Source organism: Oryzias latipes, chromosome 6 (genome assembly GCF_002234675.1).
Source record: "Oryzias latipes chromosome 6, ASM223467v1".
Lineage (NCBI taxonomy): Eukaryota > Metazoa > Chordata > Actinopteri > Beloniformes > Adrianichthyidae > Oryzias > Oryzias latipes.
In genome coordinates this window covers 789,724-809,869 of record NC_019864.2, presented here as the reverse complement: position 1 = coordinate 809,869, position 20,146 = coordinate 789,724, and the positions used below count along the sequence as shown (strand labels likewise).

Here is a 20,146-nt window from a genome sequence, read left to right as displayed (position 1 = left end):
TATTGACTGCATAAGAGAACTGGACTGAGTGAGTCCTCCCCCTGGCGTTCCAAACAGGAAGTACCCGCTGGCTCCAAGAAGCCAAAATCCCATAGACTTCTATAGAGAAACAACCAGCTGTTATTCAGTCATTCTATTGGTCAGAAGAGTAATTCCTGATCTGATACCTTTTTTAACATGTTCTTGATAAACTTCTTTTTTTAGGATATGTTCTCTTTATTGCACGTTATTCAAGTTATGCACGTGTTCTCACTTTGAACATTCAAAACGTTTGACTGACAGATTCTATGATCCAGTTTTCAAATGGTAGGGGTGTGGCCTTCCAAAAACTCTGATTAGTGAGAGTGGTGTTGACTCAGACCAACTGTCTGGCACCAACATGGCGGCATCTGTATCACAAAAAAAAGCTCACTGAACCGACTTCCTTCAGTTGGAAGTAAGTCATTTTCTATGGATGACATCACACTCACTCAATCCAGTTCTCATGCAGTCAATGGTACAAACATTTATTATAGAAATTTGACTTTTTTTAATCCCCAGTTAATTGTTTTGTTAGTGTTTTTCTTTAGTTTTCATGGTGCGTGTGAGGAAACCACTTCTGTCTGAAGATGCTTTGTGAGAATCATAGGACATTTCACTAAGTCCAATACCTGGAACTATCATTAAAACCAATGAAATAATTGAAGCTCCAACCTTTTTGTTTTTTAACTAACTAATTGTTGTCTGTCTGACTGTTCTACAGTCTGTGTTTTCGTTTGTCCGTCTGTCTGTCTGTCTGTCTGGCATGGTGGTGTCTCCTCCCCCCTGCCGACGTTTGTCTTGATCGGCAGACGAGAGCCAAGGCTTTGCCGCAAAAATGACTGAAGTCTCTGAATTAAAAACAGAGATGAGAAAGGAGGAAAACCGGCTCCTCAAGTTCATAAACGTCAAGTCCTCGCTGCCTCCTCCTTCCCAAATAAATCACTGTGGCTCACTCTTGTTTATCATCGTAAACTCTGACCCGCTCGTTCCTGTGGCAAACACATTGTGATAATGTTTGACTTTCTTGCTGGTTCAGTTGTTCCTCTTCTTAATTCAGGTTGACACGGGAGAACAGCAGCAAGCTGGTCCTGCAAGCTGTGTCTGCCTCATGATTTATCATCTAAGTCTATTACACAGTTGTCTGTGGATTTTATAGGAAATTTGGATGCTTTGTGCCCCGAGGCACGAGCCAGTCCAAGTTAATAAATCATGAGTTTGGGGACATGTTCCTATGAGGTCAGCACCTGTGGAAGCTTTAAGAAAAAGGTTCAATGTGGAGAGGGCTCTTATGCACCATGCGCCACCGCTCTCTGTTCATCCAATCAACTCATTATGAGCTGATGCCTGCTCACCTGTCAAACCTGGACCAATGCACATGTCTGATTGGTCGGTTTTCCCAACTGAGGTGGGTAAAGCTCAAAACGTCAATGGGGGGAACATCTGCTGATGGTGTTGCCCTAAACATTCATGATAAAACATTATGCATTTTGTGTAAATGTGCCTTTCAAAACACCCAAGGGCATTGAACACATACATAATTAAAGCAGCCTAAATATATACCGACGTGAAGGAAAAGATGCCATTCATCCATCTGTCCATCCGCTATAGTGCATCTATCCATTTATCCATACATGAAACCATTCATCCATGATGTGGTAAATGAGTTTAGGTCAAGAGCCATGTGGTAGCATAGATAGACTAATGAGTTCAAAAGCTACTGAAAGAAAAAACAAATGAAAAAAATGGCAACAAATATGTTTCCTTCTCCAATCTCAAGGTAGGTTTTATCTAAATGCCCCCCACGTCAGTACCTGATGGTGTAGGACTCAAAATGCAGGAGACCAGACCTGTGGGGGAACCTAAACATGACTAATTCATTTCCAAAGGAAGAATCAAAAGGGTGATGAAGCAAACGATCTGACCAAGATCATCTGAAATCCAGAAACTTAAACACACAGAAGACAATTATTTAAACAAAGACAGATCGGGTAATTATCAAAGATTATGGCAGGAGAAAAACATAAACCATCATTTCATCTTCTAAACCCGGGGTGCTGGAGCCTATCCCGGCCACCCGTGGGCGAAGGCAGGGGACTTTCTGGACAGGTCGCCAGCCTGTCGCGGGGCCAAAATCACACACCCATGTACACTCGCATTCACACCTAGGGACAAGTTCGAGTGACCAATTAACCTGTGAAGCATGTTTTTGGATGGTGGGATTAAGCCGGAGTTCCTGGAGAAAAGCCACAGAAAGGTCTCCTATTGTTTCAGGTCCCCCAGCCGGGACTTGAACCTTCTTGCTGTGAGGCAAGAGCGCTAACCACTATGCCACCAGTGGTTTTGGAAGCCAAAGGGCATAATTCTCACCCCCCATACCATCACAGTGGTGTCATTAGACACAACACCCAACTACTTCGTATAACCTGCACCAAAGCCTCTCTAGTCCTCGTTATTCTGATAAATTAACTGTGATAGGGAACTGATAAAGCCCTGCTTGGCTTTAATAGATTTGAACTAGAAAAATCAGCCAAGCAGAAATGTTCTCTTTTTGTGTCCTAAGTTTAGTTGTCCATCCATTCAGCCATCTTCAGAACCCACTGAATCCCTTGCAGGGTCGCTGGAGCCTATCCCAGTTACAGTTGGGTGATGGCTGTAGGAGGGACTTGTGCACACATATTTACACCTAGGGTCAATTTAGAGACACCAACGAACCTATGAAGCATGTTTTTGGACTGTGGGAGCAAGGCAGAGAAAACCCACCCATCCACAAGGAGAACATGCAAACTCCACAAGCATATGTCCAGGCAACCTTCTCACTGTTAGGCAAGAGTGCTAACCACTGCACCACTGTGTAGCCCAGGGTTGGTTGTGTCAGAAAATTTTTACCATATTAATTATGTTTTTAGAGATTTATCTGGGCATCAGTGGCTTACCATGGTGAACCCTGTGACCTTGGCCTGGCGGGCATCAACATCCCTGACTTATGATGAGTCACACAACCCGCAGAAGTGCCACCTGTTTTTCTTCACTGGGTGTTGATGTTTTTGAGGAGAAGAGCAGGCATGAGCTCCAACTACTCAATTCCATAACTGCGATATTTGAATAACCCACATGAAACCAGGAGAGACTCCACACTGAACTTCAAGAAGGACTTTTAATGTGACCCAGATGTTGTTTTCATCATGAGAGCAATTCACAGGAAGCCTATTTTGATGTCACAGACTCCTTTGTAAGGTTTTTCATTTTCATGTTGTCCCAATGAGAGTTTTTTTTTATCTTTCAACTGATGCAAAGTTGTGAGAGTTAATTGACTCTATGAGCTTGTTTGTGTTTCTTTGGGATGTGGATTGATCGTGCATGAAAACTAAAGACCCACTGAGAGCAGAGGCGCCACAGGCGGCTTGAAAATGGAAACTATTGGAGTGAGTCAGAGCAGTCCCACTAGGAGGGGCCAGAAGCAGCTGTCTGATCAAACTTTATCCTTTATTTGTAAGAAAAGAAAAAAAGTGCTTCTCATCCTTTGAACAACTCGAAGCTCTTTACATTTAAAAACAAAAAACATACACAGTATTGCAATAAAACCCCTCCCCATTGGCCCCCGTTAGCACATACAACCCATGACCCCACACACAATGAATACTCATAAAAGTGACTTCCAAAAGAAACGTAAGCGATGTGAGCAAAAAGGTGATTGTACTGTAAACAGGACGTCACACGGTGTAGTCTGCACAGGTTCCTCTGGCCATAGAACACATAGATGCTGCACTTTTTTATTACAGTTCTAAACTGATTGATGTCTGTGGCAGCAGCTCTAAAAGAAACGACTCATGGTGCACATTCAAAGGGACAGATGCTCTCTCACAATTACATCTAGTTCCTCATCAAGTTCCTCATCATTCTAAAGAGTCCTGTTTGCCTGACCAAAGTCTTAGCAGAGCTGATTGTGTGACACAAACTGCTCTTTAAACCAGACTTTGTGTCCGGTCGGTCACAGTTTGGGTTTTCGGCGGTCATCCAGCTCTCCCTACTCTTCCTGCATTTCAGGGAAACCTAATCAAGAACTGTGTTTGAAACGCAAAAACAAAGCTGAGAAAGTTTGAAGATAAATGTTCATGTTTGTGATCCACCAGGGAGACTGTGACACTCAAACGCTAATAAGAGCAAAACCTTGTTTTTTAGGTCAACTGTAATGATTTGGCTTCACTTTTTACTTTCACTTCCTGTATCTTAATTATGATATTGTTTGCTTTTATCTACAGAGCGGCCCCGCCTCAAATGGCTACACTAATAGCAGGTACTTGTTGAGAGAGTTTACTGCTTATTTTAACCAGCAACCTGAAGGAGGATCAGCTGAATGACAGCAGGAAAGTGAGCTCTCTGTCTTTAAGAGAAACAGGTCATTCAGCAACACAAGCAGAAAACATTTGTCTCTGTCTTCAACTGACATGCTTCACCAAAGAGTTTGATGGCTTCCAAACTGCAGGTTTATCCACCTGCGGCGTCTGGGTTTGAACCTGCAGGTGTGAGCGCAGACGTTTGGAGGTGCAGTGACCTCAGGCTCAATCACTAACGCTGAACACACTCACGTGCACTTCTGTCAGTCTGTCTGTCCACAAACTGTCATCAGGGATTAACCCGACCCGCGGCTGCACGTGCACACATGCGCACACGCACACTATCCTCTTTCGTCCCGGGCTGCACAGCTGTTTATGTTTTCATGTCATCAGCTGGGAGACTCGGGGAAACTCGGGGATTTGGTGGGTTGTGGCTGTAAGCTTTTGTTTTCTTGTTTTGCAGGTTTGCGGTTCCCTCCAAAAACATTTTGATGCGTGTTTGATCACTGGAACTGAATGGAGCGCACACACTTTCATGTCAGAGAAAGCCATGGAACCCATGACCGCTCTGCTGAAGCCAACCGTCCGCCGAGTTTCCAGGTCTGATTACATAAATGGCTGTGTTGTATGGGAACGATGTGAGCAGCTGCTGATAACTGTGCTTAGACCACCCAACAGTGTTTTTGCCAAACACAACACCAGGGGGGAAAAACACACATACACACATTTAAATGAGGTTGCGTAACTGAACCCTATCAGTCTCTCTTTCTCCTTCTTTCATTTCATTTCAGACCAGTGCTGCTCGCGCTCAGTGACAGAAGTCCCTCCAGCTCTGTCGCCACGTTTCATTATTTCTGGTGCTGTAAGTAAACTGAGTGATCTGGAAGAGTGTAGCATACAAAGGTTAAAACTCTGAATATTTAAACTCAATGAAATTTTAGTCAAAAATTGTCAAATCTGGAGTCAAATGTATCTAAAAATAAATCACAAAAGCGTAACAGAGATAAGGATAGAGCTGCAGAGTCAGATAAACGGCGAAAAATTAAAAGTCTCACACTTGGGAGACAGACAAGCAAACTTTTACTACACTAAAAAATGTTCCAGATTTATTAACATTTAAAGGCATAAGAACCAAACGTTGATGGAGCCAAGTGAGTTCACCAAGTCACCTCTAGGGTGCGCCATCAAGTACTGACTGATAATTATAGGAACCTGACTTTTCCTTCAAATGAAAATGATATGGGATATACTACAGACCAATTGGACCACAGAACACATTTTGATGTCCTTCCGTTACACTCATGTCACTATGGGATCTTATGGGTTCATTTTCAGCAGTCATCAAAAAAACACACTCATGGTCTGTTTCCGAAAAATACCCAGCAACGACTGCACAAAATGTTCATGAAAAAGTCAGTCCCCCTCTGTCAGTGAAACAAAAACTGATAAACGTAAGGAATAAATTCAGTTATATTTGGCATTGTTTGAGCTTGAAATCTTTTTAAAAAAAACTCTAACAGACGGGACACCAAGCTGTGATCAGCATCACACAGGTCGTCTAAGAGAACCACCACAAACAGGAAAAACATAAATGAAAGACAAATGGATGATCCAGGTTCTTAACCAAACTTTAAATAGTTATTCTTTGGGTTGAACAAAGACTGCTGGAGCTGAGCGAAAAATCCAAACTTTGTCACTTGATTGAATGAGTTTGGTACTTTTTGTCTTTCTGAGGTTTGAAACAAAAGCAACACAGTCGGCGGCGGTAAAATGCTGTTCCTTACCTCTGACCTAAACACCCAAGAATGAAAACTTCATCTGTAAGTGTAGACAAAGAGTGGGCCTGCTGTCCTGACAGACCGGATTCTGTGCTCAGTGAGCCACCACAGTGTGAAGGGCTGACTCTTGGCTAGAGTTAGTTTCCCATGATTTTAGGGGAAGCCCTACAGAGAAACGCCTTTACTTCCCTGGTACAAACATCAAATGTGATGCTTCACTTTCACAAACAGTGAATAGGGCATTTCATGAGGAAAAACTGGGCTCGCTCCTCCACTGTTGTGACAATTTACAGTTAACTGATGATGGATGGAGCAAACATGTGCGTCTAGGATTCTGTGGAGCATGCTTAGTCTACACGTCAATTTCAAAACAAAAGCACTGCTGCGGTTCTATGTCTAATTCAAAGGGACATTTTTACAGGGTTTTGGTGGCCACTTGATGGATTATGGTCATGGAGGTCTGTTTATTGCTATTAAAGCTGCACTGGAGGCAGAGTTCATCATACCTGATTGTCTCAATAACAAGACTGTTACAACCACATTATCATCTAGACTTGATTCTCTTGAAAGAGGAATTTGCCGTTGGGATTTATAGGATTGATAAAGGGATTAAAGTCCATTAAGGGATTTCTGGGAGTTCAGAGATGTGTTTTGGGCTCTGTTTAAACTTGTCAACCCTTGCATGTGTTTTAACAGACATGAAAGCTTGCACACTTTAGATGTGAAGGGAAAAAGCTTGAAGCAATACCTTTCAGGTGCTTTCGTTCAGATTTGAACATTTGTATTGATCAGTTATGATAAGATGAACGTTTTTTATTTTTGACTATTTAACTCCTCTACAGGTCAAAGGCGCTACCTAAACATTTTTTACAGAATCAAAGAGGCCTTTTTTGGTCATCTTAATTTGTAAAAGAGAAGAGTCTGATAAAAGACCAGTGTGGAAGAAAGAGATGAATCTGACTTCTGATGAACCTCCCTTTGTTTGGGAGCAGAAATATGGAGGGAAAGCAGGACTAAATTCTGACGCCCATCTTTGCCAGTGACCGTCTGTGCATAGAATCTAGCGATGGAGTGGAGTGGAACATCGGAATGAGACGGAGAACGTCCTGTCCCGCTTCCACCTGGATGTTGTGCTCACGAGAATATTGCAGCAGTCAAATGGATTCTTTTCTCCCCCAGAGCTCATTTTCCCTGTCACCGTGTGGAAGCTCATTAAACTGAGGCAACTTGCAGGGAGTGGCGTTCTCACCAGACGGTTTCATTATGGACTTTCTGGAATTCTGGTGGGTGGTGGACAAAGCCAGCCGCCACGCGTGAGTGAACAGTCACTCAGATCAGACGCCAGCAGTCCCACGTGAGGTCACGGGACCTCCACAGGACTGTGAGATGATTCTGTTCACTTCCATCCATGAGAAGAACCAGAGTTCAAACCCTAAGAGTGTGACTCCCCTCCCGTGGAGCATGTGAAGAGATGTGTTACTGAGGTGTAACAAGAGCTGCTCAGCTGGGCTCTGTACATCCAGGCCTCCGCTCCATCCTCTCATCACTAATGCAGGCGTTCATGCAAGAGCGAGCAAGAAGCAGCAATTAAACACAAGCATGCATGACGAAGGGGCGGATGCAAACACACACATGGCTCAGCATCAAGCGCCGCGGCTTTGAGGAATGCAACGTTTATTCCCGTCCACACCAAAGGCCAAAAAATGTCAGGAGAGCCACACAAATTTCGACTTTTTTATTTCATCACTAACGGCCATGTGAGGAGTTCTGGCGCAGGCGAGTTTTCTAACTGTAGCCTCGGAGCTGATCGAGTTTCTGGAAAAAGCTGGTTTGATGTTGCAGGGCGAGAAGTCTCCCTGATCGAGTCCACAAACCCCACGGGTCATTTGTACATCATTACAGAACTGGAGAGGCCACAGAACAAGTTTACTTCGTTTTTTTTCCCCTCTGAAGTGTTCAGAGATGCGGAGCCTGAAACTCCTGGAGGTCTGATCAACAGACTCAACGGAGCGACATCAACACAGGCTGGGTGCTCAAACCCAGAGAACATCCTTTAACCCTTGTGTTATCTTAGATGACCCCCCCCCCCTTATATTGACATGTTCTCCCTACCATGCCAAAGGTGGATAAAGGTGGAAAGATTTCATATAATCCATGGACACCAGTGAAGATCACAAATCATTGAAGAAAAAAGGTTCAGAGCACTGTCTAGTGGGTCTAGATGACCCAACTCCCAACGTTAAAGTGCCTAGGATAGCACAAGGGTTAATGACGGAATAGTGTCCACCTGACAGCAAATAAATCCTGATGTTTACAGACACAGACTCAGTGCTCCGCTCACATTGATAATGGCTGATAAGAAGCTTTTTGTGGGGAATAAACCTTTTGCAGCAACAGCAGCAACAATGCAAAAGAAGCATTAAAGGTGCACTCAACCCGTCTCTCTGGTGATATTCAGTCTGATAATGGGAGGAAGGATTTGTAAAGATCTGAGCTGAAAGCCATCTGATCTAAACTCTGACCTCTGTTTCATCCAGTGACAGTAAACCAAACGCAGAAACTGCTTCTGGGACTGAAAGTCAGAACTCCTCAGCTTCTTCTGCCACATGGTCCTCTCGAGTGTTAACCAAGAAATTCAACCGTCACTCCCTGCATTACTGTGGATGTGGGGATACATAACTGATGGTAGTTATCTCAGATCTTTGGGGTCTGCAGGATCCGTTCATGATGTTTTATTTGGATTGAAATCAAAGTTTCAGTGAGTAAAGTTTAGGTTATCCTTCCTTCTCTGCTTTTTCTGTTCAAATAAGCTTTTTGTAATCAGCCACAATATAGAAATATATCAAACACAAACAAAGCAGAAAACTGCAGCTCTGAACATCCTGAAAGAAAAATCTAAAGTTTTTCTTTTTTCCTTGTGGACAGAAGGGCATGGATCACACGTCAGCGTGAGGAGGTTCTGGCTCCTCCATCAGGTCTGCGAGGCAGGCGTCAGTGTTTCTACACTCGCTTGTCTAACATTATTGTTCCTTAAACAGAGGAACATCTGCAGCTTCAAGGACTTTTATTTACAGAAGCCGTGAAGAATCTGATTTCTTTTGTTTGCTAAGTTCCTCTAATGTGGAGCTTTGAGGAGCTTCTGCTTCCAGAGATCTTTAGCAGCACATGATTTTTTGCAGCTTCAGTCATCAGAATGCACCGACAGAAGCGAGCTGCATGCCATCATTTTGAGGACTACTTTGGAGTTAATACTCTTCTAGGCTACTTTCATATTGGCTCTCCTCGTGGAGGTCAAAGGTCATCAGCAGAGAATCTCAGAGCTGGCCTCTAATGACTGCACATTATTTCTGTGGGACTGCAGAGTTTACACTGATGCATTTGGAGTTTTGGAACATGCTCTGAACTGCCAACACAGATGTATCCACCCTGAGTTTGTGGTAATGAATTGCATAAAAGTCCGCTCAGTCAGTCTACACGAGGGACTCGCACACAGGCGGGTTGTCAGAGTCCTGGCTGTGCATGGAGCTCAGGCCCGTGTCCGAGTCCTCGTCGTTGGTGCTGCAGGCCTTTGCCAAACCTCGAGCCTGCTCCACCCATCCGCCGCTCTTCTCTGCTGAGCTGCTATCAGCCTCGGCTCTCCCCGCTGCCAGGCCCTCCTGTCCTTCATCCATCAGGGTTTGGTGCCCTGGTTCCAGTTCAATGGTTTCAACTTTGGCCAGCAGGTCCAACAGTTCGCTCTCTTTGGTTTCCCAGAGTGCCAGACTCAGGTCTAAGTCTCCCCTCATGGCATCCAGGTCTGTCTTCAGCCTCAGGCCAATATACAGACTAGTGTCCAGTTGGGTTCTGATCCTCTCCTGCTCCAGCACCAGCTCGTTCTCGGACAGGCTCGCCTCCTCCGTGTCCGCGGCAGGAGCTGCGGCGCGGCACAGCTCCTCCTCTGCGCTGTCCGCGTCCGGCGCCGCCTCTGCGCCCATCTCTTCCCGCCGCCGCTTCATCCACCGTCGGTTAAGCTCTTCCTGAATCTCCCCGGTGATGCTCTCCACCAAAGCCTCCCGCTCCGTCAGCTCCTCCTGCAGCCTCACCACCTCCTCACAGCAGCGCGCGTACTCCTCAAACTGCGCCAGCGCCTCCGCCGTGCCCCGCGCGTCCTGACGCTCCGCTTTGGGCTTGCAGTCCGAGGAGGCGGCAGGTGCCTCAGTGGTGGAAGAGTCCACCATGTAGGTGTCCTGCACATAGTTGGCCCCGTGCGTCTTGATGCGATCAAAGTGCACTTTGGCCTCATAGCGCTCGATCTCCCGGTCCAAGTCCTTGATCCTCTGGATCTGCTGGCGGATGGTGTGATCCTGTGAGATCACCAGGTGGACCAGCGTCTCCATCTTCTCCGCGGAGCCTTTCTCCTTGGACGCGGGCTGCTCCTTCTTTCTGTTCATCTTATCCAGCTTCCTGAAGGCTTTCCTGACGATGCGCCTCTGTTTCTCCTGGGACAGGTTGGCTGCAGCGGCCGCGGCCGTCCAGCAGGTCCTGGCGGTGCCTTTCAGCAGCCCACCGGGACCGCCGCTCTCCCGGCTCTGCACCACCCGCGCCTCGGCGCTGCGGGGGCCGTTGTTGGGCAGCGATGCATCGTTCTTCACCAGGACGAAGCGCACGCTCCCCTGTTCGTCCCCCCACGCGCTCCACAGCCGCAGGATCTTCGTCTTGTTCGGTAAAATCCTCTCGAAGCCCCTCCACTTCTCCACCACGCAGTAGGACTGCGGGGAGCCGGTGAGCATCGCAGCCGAACCGCCCTGCTGAAGGTTCTGGTCCTCCAGCAGAACTCGGACCACATCGGCGCAGGTGGTTCTCTTCGTCAACCCGGAGACCAGCTTCTCCTCCCGGCATACCCACACCGAGATCTTGCCCTCCTCTGGCTCCATCCCGACCACAAAGTTTTCGGATCAACGGAAACAAATCAAAACTTTCCTTCTGCAGGCCGGACAGACGCGCGCGTCCTCCGGGACTCTAACCTCGCTGCGCCTCAAACTGCGCGCGCGCGCGGGGACGGCGCCATCCGCGGACTCCCGGCGCTCCGCGGGCTGCAGCCGGGACTGAAGGCTCTGCGCAGCTCCACGGGAGAGGAGGAGGAGGAGGACTGCGCCCGTGCTGGAGGACAGACTGCTGTGGCGTGCGGGACGGAGGAGGCTGCTGTAACTGCTGGGACACGCCCCCAGCCCCCACCCCGTCTCGCTGCTCCCACGCAGAGAAACACAAACAGCAGCTGTCTGCTTCACGCGTCTCCTCCAGACAGTGGCGCCTCCAGAAATTTTTCATGGGGGTGGCCAGTGGGGGGCCACATTTAATCTTGGGGTGGCACACAAAAACCATGAGCTATATTTTTAAAATTCATTCTACCAAACGTAGTAAAACAACCTTTAGAAAACCAACAGAAAGATAAATGCCTACTGATATTTTGTAGAACATGAACTTATAGTAGATACTACTAGTATAATAACTAATAGATACTAGTAGATACCATTAGTACATACTACTACTGATATATATTTATTTATTTTTTTGTTTATATTTAATGCTTAGGTGTGTCTGCTTGGGGTGTTCGGCTCTTGACTGAGAGATATCTATAATAAACAAAAAATTAAATCTGTTGTTCTGAAATAATAATAAAAATATCCTTCTAATTATTAATTATATCTGTTGAGATTTCTATTCAGACTAATAATCATGAAACATTTTTATTATTAGGGTAACATAATTCTAACTTCACCAGTTGGTCCAGGAACAGGTGGAGCCCCTGCTTATGCTGAGTTCTGCCTTGTTTCTCTGACCGATGATGCTGACTGTCCCTCCTCTGATGCCGTCTCATCTTTGTCTTCCTTATTCTCTTCTGTCATTCATGCTGCTCTGTCTCATCTTCCTCCTCCTCCTCACTACTCCTCTGTTGCTCCCCTACCATCTCTTTCACTCCTTCTGCTGCACTTTTATTCTTAAAATAAGAATATATGTTGAATTTCTCTTCATTCTCTGAAAATGGACAGACACAAGCATCAACTAATGACTATAGGTAACTCTGTGGAAACAAAAACACATCAAAATGTTGCGGTAACACAACAACCGGTGCTTAAATAGTGCCATGAAAATGAGTGGCTTGTGACAGGGACATCCTTTTTTTACTTATTAATAAAAAGTAATGACACATCCACCACCGCTGATGATGTGGCGTATTTGCACCAAGTATTTGCACACTGGGTTTACATGTTTTGCAGACCGCATGTTTTTTACACCTTTGCAGCTGTATTTATTTAAAATTTAATATTTATTTCTTTATTTAATAAGAATCTAATTTTTGATAATAATTTTTCACAATAATTTTAGTGATATTTTTAATTATTTAATATAAATGTCATTTGTGATGTCCTTTATTGATGTTATATTATACCGATTATTTCTGAATGTCGTGTTGCTGCCACAGATAAATGAAATTTCCCCATTGTGGGATTAATAAAGTCATCTATCTATCTATCTATCTATCTATCTATCTATCTATCTATCTATCTATCTATCTATCTATCTATCTATCTATCTATCTATCTATCTATCTATCTATCTATCTATCTATCTATCTATCTATCTATCTATCTATCTATCTATCTATCTATCTATCTATCTATCTATCTATCTATCTATCTATCTATCTATCTATCCAGATCTAAAGTACAGTAAACAGATTGTTAAAGACCCACGGAAAATATTTAACAGGAATAGAAACGTAGCATTTTGGGATGTGTGATTGTGTGTGCGTGCGTGCGTTCACGTGCGCACGCGTGTGTGTGCGTGCTGAAACCGGTGCTCGCGCAATGCAGGAAGAGAGGGGGGAGAGCGCGTGAGGGTGTGGAGCGCGTACACGCGCGGTCAGTCGCCGTTTTTGACTTAAAGAAAAAGTAATAAAGAAAGTTCATCTTTAGTGACTGAGACTGGTTCTTTTGTCTGACCGAGGATCTGAGGGTTCGAACGCGGAAGTGAACCACGCGTCTTATTCATTCTGCATCCAGCGGCTCCTCTTGTCTGCGCACTCAAAGGCAGCAGGGAGGGGAGGGGGTGAGGGCCGGTTTAGGTGATCAGAGCGACTTGCCCGCTTGCTGGCTGTGCATTTGGGATGAAACGCACAACTGATGCTACCACAGCTTATAGTGGCTACTGGGGTGGCCACTGGGGTGGCCAGGTGTCGGAGAGGGGTGGCCGTGGCCACCCCTGGCCACCCCCTGGTGGCGCCACTGCCTCCAGATTCAGCACGCGGTGGAGATGCGGTTTTCAGGGTTTCTGTGGATTTCACCTGAAACGCACACAGGTCCCGCAGAGGCGCGCGTGTCAGAGTCATTCTGTTTGATAGAAAAGCAGCAGGAACTACGTGGAAAGAAGGGCTGCAGAGCCTCACCTCTGAATCTTCAGGTTTGTTTTGATGCGTTCACGGACATCACGGCGGCAGAATGAGACTTTTGCAGAAATCCCCACGCGCGCCCTGTCTCGTGTCATCAACTCACAGTTTTCATTCTCACAAGTTACGTTTAGCCACAAACAGATGTGTTTTGCAGGAACTCCGTGCTCCGCGTGGAGCTTCCAGATCCTTCAAAACAAATGTAGAAAATGATTGAAACGTTTGTCTGTGTTCTGCATTTGGGGCCAGTTCTGTCGCATCCGCCTGTGTTGTTTCTGCTGTTGGTCCACAAAGCCTCCATGTGTTCTGTAACCTCTGCTCTCTGTTGGTTAAATATATGCTTATAAAAAGCATCTGGGAATTTGAACACTCACTAAAATCCGAGCACCAACGTGACACACGCGCTCTGAGCTTTGCAAACAGTAGATTTGGGTTAAGAGGATTGTTGGAGGTTCGTCTCTCGTCTGGGATTGGAGATAACGTTTTTTTTTTCATCTCTTTTCCTGTGAGAGCACTATGAGTAACCAGCTGACTTATTATTGAATGCTAGATCGTTTTTTCTGAAACGTCAACAAAGGAAAAGTGACTGCAAGGCCTGATGGGAATGTTTTGTTGCATAATAATGTCAACCTGATTGAGGAATGAGAAATAAACTAATTTTTTCAGTTTAAAAAAAATCTCAAGGACCTTTCAATGCTAAAGTATGATGTTGGACCTCAAGTCTGAACCGTGAGCTCGTGCAGTACCATTCCTTTGAGAAGGGCGCCCTCTGCTGTTTGAAAGGACACTGCGCAGCTGACATGAGAGCACAGGAACATCCCCCCCCCCCCCCCCGGCCCAAACCCCCAGAAGCGCACCCCAAACAAGATGAAGCAAAACAGGAAGATGGAGGAGCAGCCCCCATTAGCATCCTGAGAGTCAGATCAGACACAAACTTAAGTCATCAATCACTGAATTCATTTATTTTCTCATAATTCAATCCGATTGTTCTGTTTTAGGCAAGTTGTAAATTGAATCAACCTGTTGTGACAATGATGAGGAGACAAGTCTTGACTTCTGAACGTGAAGCTTTATTCACTCATATGCCAACAGAAGATAAGGCGAGCAAAACATCACATATCCCTTGTGCTATCTTAGATGACTGTCTAGTGGGTCTAGATGACCCAACTCCCAACGTTAAAGTGCCTAGGATAACACAAGGGGTAATAAACACAGATTTAGACCACGCCATAGCAACTGCAAAGCCTGTTGGGCGTGAAGCCCAAAGGCAAGGGTAACACCACACTATACCAATGTAAACTCATTTCTGAAGGACATAAATTATATATTGTAGCAGCTGCTCACTCAGGTAGGCCAGGATGGAGCAGAACTTAGCAATACTAACTAGCAAGGTGCTAGCGCCTGTCGCCTGAACCGTAGCAGCAAGCTAAAAAGTGAGCTGACCCGTGCCCCAAACTCCACCCAACCCCAGGCAGCTATAACCCTTGTGCTATCCTAGGCACTTCAACATTGGGAGTTGGGTCATCTAGACCATCTAGACAGTGCTCTGAACTGAAATCAATGATTTGTGATCTTCACTGGTGTCCATGGATTACATGAAATCTTTCCACCTTTATCTACCTTTGTCATGGTAGGGAGAACACCTCAATGGAAGGGGGGGGTCATAGGGTAGCACAAGGGTTAAATTCAGGAGGCACAATAAAATGGCGGCATCCAATGTCTTCAGAATCACCCTTTATTAGAACAGTTTGGAAACAGTAAAAATAAACAGAACAGATCAACATTATAAATGTCTTTACTGGAAATACCCAACTCACTCATGGTTTCAAAAAAGCAAACAGAAAACTCCCACAATGCACTCCTGTCATGGGCAGGGTAGCCATACCAACAGATTACTACAATATAATAATTATATTTCTTTCGCACAATACCATTTGGATTGAGACATGGTAGATTTATTTTACTACTAGTATAAAAAAACGGACACACACATGTGATGTCGGCAAAAACGGATCCGTCCATCCAGAAAATTTGCTCAAGATGGCGGCGCGTACGGATGCAGCAGCTCGCAGCTCTTGGATTGTGGTGTCACTTGTTTTTTATGCTTGTACATATTTTGATTAGATTTATAGTATTTACCACTCCAAGGCTGCTACAGTTTTGTTGTATTATGTACAATAACTAAAGGCTTCTGATTCTGGTTCCAGTCCAATGTGTGGAAAGACTCTGAATAAAGTCATGTGACCATCCATAGTGCTAGAATGTTCTAAGAATGTTCCCTTTGGATGTGTAAAAACAGTGGGCTGAACTTTAGGAAACTAACATGTGAATGGATTTGACATTCATTCTAGTTTACTTGTTTTTTTGGACACAGATTTCATTTCCACTTGATGATCTGGAAGAAATCCAAGAATCTGGAAAACTTAACTGTTCAGTAGCAGGAATTTCTGTCTGAGTCTCACTGCTGGAAGTTTTGGATGAAGATGTTCTGAATCCATTTTAGGCCAGAGAATCAGATCGATCAGAATAGACCAATGCTGACGATGAATCTTATTGTCAAGCATTATATGAATTGAATGGTTGTTAAAATGAATCATTACACCCCTAGAATGTCATGGCTACAGAACTTCAGAGACCCAGATGCTGAAACCCGGAATGAGACACAGGGCAGGGTTTGCGTGGCGAGTAAGCGGATTTAATGATCAGGTCAGAATGAGAAGGCACAGTTCCTGGAGGTCCGGAGAGCGAGAGGCAGATTCCTGTGGCGTCACTGGTGGATTCGTCCGAGGGGTCCAGAGTCGACAGCGTAGGAGGAGTCCCGTGAAGTAGGTGGTTCGGCAGAGGCTCGTGGTGAGGTCTGATGGAACAGACCAGATGACATTTCCAGACAACGGCAGATTCAGGTGACCACTCGTGACTTGGGGTTTTCCTGGAGACAGGTAAGACAAGGTACGTTAGGCACAGGCTTGGAACAAGATAGCAAAACATGAACTAGACTTGAGGGCCAAGTATGCACCATCAGGGGCAACGGACTGGCGATGAATACTGGTCCAGGAGCTCCTTAAGTAGGCAGGCGGTGATGATGAAGTGAGTGGTCGCAGCTGGGCTGAATCAGGAAACCAAGCGGAGAGGAGAGGGGGAGGGGTCTGACAGAGGCACCATGACATAGAATCTGCTTTGATGACGAAATCCGCTGATTTAAACTATCTTTGCATTTGTAAAGACCCTCCTGTGATCATCTGATCACTCATTTGTTCAGGAGTTTCTGAGAAAAATATTATGCTTTTTATGCTGGATGGAAAAATGTAGTAACAAATAAGACAACAAAACCAAACTGTTAATGAAATTCGGGGAAGAAATGTCCTTTTCCTTTACTTTCCTGTTTCATAAGAGAATATTGAGACAAATGAAAGACTGTGAAGCAGACTGATGCCCATCAAACGGACATCAGAAGATTATCATATACATGCTTCACTCTCATCAAATGAAATTTAACCCTTGTGCTATCCTAGGCACTTTAACATTGGGAGTTGGGTCATCTAGACCCACTAGACAGAGCTCTGAACCTTTTTTCTTCAATGATTTGTGATCTTCACTGGTGTCCATGGATTACATGAAATCTTTCTACCTTTACCCACCTTTGTCATGGTAGGGAGAACACCTCAATGGAAGGGGGGGGTCATCTGGACCCCATAAGATAGCACAACTGTATTCTGAATTGTTTAAAAAAGAAACTTCCATTTTTGAGCCTGGATTTTACAATGTGACAAACTCAAGAGGGAAAATTGTGAAAGGATCACATGATTCTGACCTTGTAGATGTTTCAACAACTCCTGTTTTCACTCTAACTGCTTTTCGTTGAAACATTCAAGAAAAAGAAGACAGGAGCACAGTTTAGAACTGACCATTTATTTAAACTGAATAGCATATATGCGTACAAAGTCCCTACAAAGCTAGAAAATATCTAACATACTTTTAGCCATATTGGGGGGAAGGGTTAGAAAGCAAGATCAGACCCTGTGCTGAACCAACGTTACTGGCGTCTGGGTTTACTAAACACTCTCTTCTTCACAAAATAGGATAAACATTCGAATATTAAAGATATACACAACATCTGTAATAAAGGTTATTGTCACTTTTATACAAAGCACCTCGTGGAAACCCTCGGCGCTCGGGCAGGAGCGAGAAGATTCAAGGCCATTCTGGGACGATTACAGAGTGACTTCCAACAAACACAAGACCACGTTCAGAAGGGATGGAGAGCTCCGGGCTGCTTCAGTCTGCTCGTTGCCATGGTTACGGGTGTCCACTGTCTTTGGTAAGCCGGTGGAGATGACGTCCGGACGGGTCACGGATGCAGCTTCCAGGTTGTCTGTGACCTTCTCGTCCATGTGCTACATGGCGTTTCGGGGGATGCTGGTCGTGTTGTTAAAGCCAGAATGAACTAAAGTCCTTTTATCTCTCAGGTTTTCTCAGACACGGCAGCGGGTCAGAAGCAGAACCCTGCCAGTTCGGACTCTTTGTTTTGCAGAGTAACTTAGCAGGAGTGTGAGCGTCTTTTCTCTGGATGCCTCAGCGTGTTTGTCCTGAGCTGCATGTGTTTCCTGCACAGAGCCGTCACGCCACTGTCACGTCTGCAGAGCAAACGGCAAAAACACCCCTGAAGCTGCAAACTCAGCCGAAGGCTTTTTCTACAATTTGGACAAACGGTAACGTTTAAATGCAGTTCAATTTAAAACCTCCTTCAAGTCTGTCACCACAAAATGAAAGTGTTTATGTAAGCAACTGTTATTGATCCCACAGCTGACTGTGAAAACGTTCTGTTTTTTAAATACAGACAAACATTGAAAATACTCCTTTGCCAGGAAAGCCTCTGATTTTAGACATTTAGAAAGGATTTTTGTGAATTTAAAAATACTTAATGAACGAAAAGGTTAAACAAGAAGCATAAAACTCAGATAGAAATATGCCAATAAAGTTTTTACATTTTCTGAAAATTCTCTTGTTGAAGCTTTGCAGAGAATTCAGAATCAGCAAATCCTCTTGGCTTCACTTTGAGCTCAATGCGGACATGACAGTAGCTCCGCCCTCCTTTAACCTTTGCAAAGGTCAGGCCCGACACAGATCCTGCTTTTCCAACACACATTTGTAAGAACGGCAGCGCTACGATGAGGCAGCGGACGACATCAAACACGCAGCTCTTTGTGGCGATAAAACCCTCCAGGTCAGCAAAAGAAACAGAGTTTCCAGGATTTTTTTGGTGCCGAGCGTCAACAAGAAAAAACAACCACTAAATATGAAATCTGCACTGAAACACGGAAAACGGAGTCAAAGCCACTAAAAGCTCTACGCACGTACAACACAGAACCACCGGCACTGCAGCCCAACAGAGCAGTCTGCTGCTGGTGGCCGCCAAAGGCACTTCCTGCGCGGAGCGGGACGCAGGCTCACCGCCACTCCAACAGGAGCGTTTTGGTTTCTGATGGAGCTGAAGGAGACTGCAGGAGCTGGAGCAGCATTTCAGGCTTGAAGGGTTTTGGCAGCACGGACGCGCTAAGGCTCGGCCGGTTCCACGGCCGGGGGATCTGGGTCAGAACCAGCAACTGAGTATGTTTGAGTTCACAGTGCTTTTCTACAGGGTTCAGATCAGAACATCTCTTTTTTCTCTGCTGAACCACCTGTTGCTCAGAAAGGTACCTGAATTTATTGGTTATTTCTCATAGATTTTAGATAGGAATCCTGGACTCGAAATATAGTCTATATGCTTCTATTCATAAAGAATTTCCCAAAGATTAGAAGTTTAAAAACCTAAAAGTCTGATTTGTTTTCTTTGGGACGAGCCTCCTCTCTCTGTGCGAGCCGCCGCAGCGTTCTCGCCGCCCTTCTGTGCAGACGCCCTTCTGGATCACGGGAACGTCCTCCGGTTACTGACGGCACACCGGGTCTGACCTTCGGTGGGTTTCCCCACTGGGGGGCCAGAGGAGCTGCATTTTCCCAACAGAAATATCACTCTCATTTTCATCAGCACGGCAGAGGCGAGGCGCACAGACAGGAAGGAACCAATTAGCCGGAGACGAGAGATCTCCTGGCAACAGGAAAGTCTGGACATTCCTGGGAAAACCACCCAGCTGGGTTCTGACGGGTTTCCATGGCTGCACTCTCACTGGGCCGCTCTCACAGCTAATGAGCTCCCGACCGTCAGTTTGGAGTTATCATTTATGAGCACACCCGTTTGGGCTGTAAAGTCACAGTGATCCTGTTTCCTCCAGAGCCAGCAGTGGAAGTGTAGCCATGTCCTCAGTCGCTCGTCCCGCTGACTCAGAGTGTTGTGGATTTCCCTCAGAACAGTGTTCCTCCGACGGGGCCGGATCGGCAGGAAAAGGCCAGAACCGGAGCGGCCGCTATTCCTTGACGAGCCGGTAGATGTGGTGCTGCGCTCCGTGCTCGTTGTTGGACACCTCGAACACGCAGGCCATGCAGAGCAGCGTCTCCTGAGTGTCTCTGTTGCTCACCACCTGGACACAAACAGGAATACCTTACCACCCGTCAGCTGGGACATGGAGTCATGTCTGCCTCCTTTCTCATCC

At 45.5% G+C, this 20,146-nt stretch overlaps 2 protein-coding genes across 2 annotated transcripts in view; both read right to left on the bottom strand.

The window, feature by feature from the left end:
• Positions 1 to 7,853: 7,853 nt before the first annotated feature.
• rassf10 (Ras association domain family member 10) lies at positions 7,854 to 11,417 on the bottom strand. The gene has a single exon (XM_011492362.2). It carries the CDS (start codon positions 11,044 to 11,046, stop codon positions 9,604 to 9,606), a length of 1,443 nt encoding a protein of 480 aa, XP_011490664.2. The 5' UTR covers positions 11,047 to 11,417; the 3' UTR covers positions 7,854 to 9,603.
• Positions 11,418 to 17,447: 6,030 nt separating this feature from the next.
• Positions 17,448 to 20,146, bottom strand: part of LOC101161457 (transcriptional enhancer factor TEF-1) — a 52,199-nt gene continuing 49,500 nt past the window's right edge. Inside the window, exon 12 of the mRNA XM_023955425.1 lies at positions 17,448 to 20,074. Within this exon, the coding sequence (XP_023811193.1) occupies positions 19,961 to 20,074 (114 nt within the window). The 3' untranslated portion in view covers positions 17,448 to 19,960. The remainder of the gene's footprint in view (positions 20,075 to 20,146) is intronic.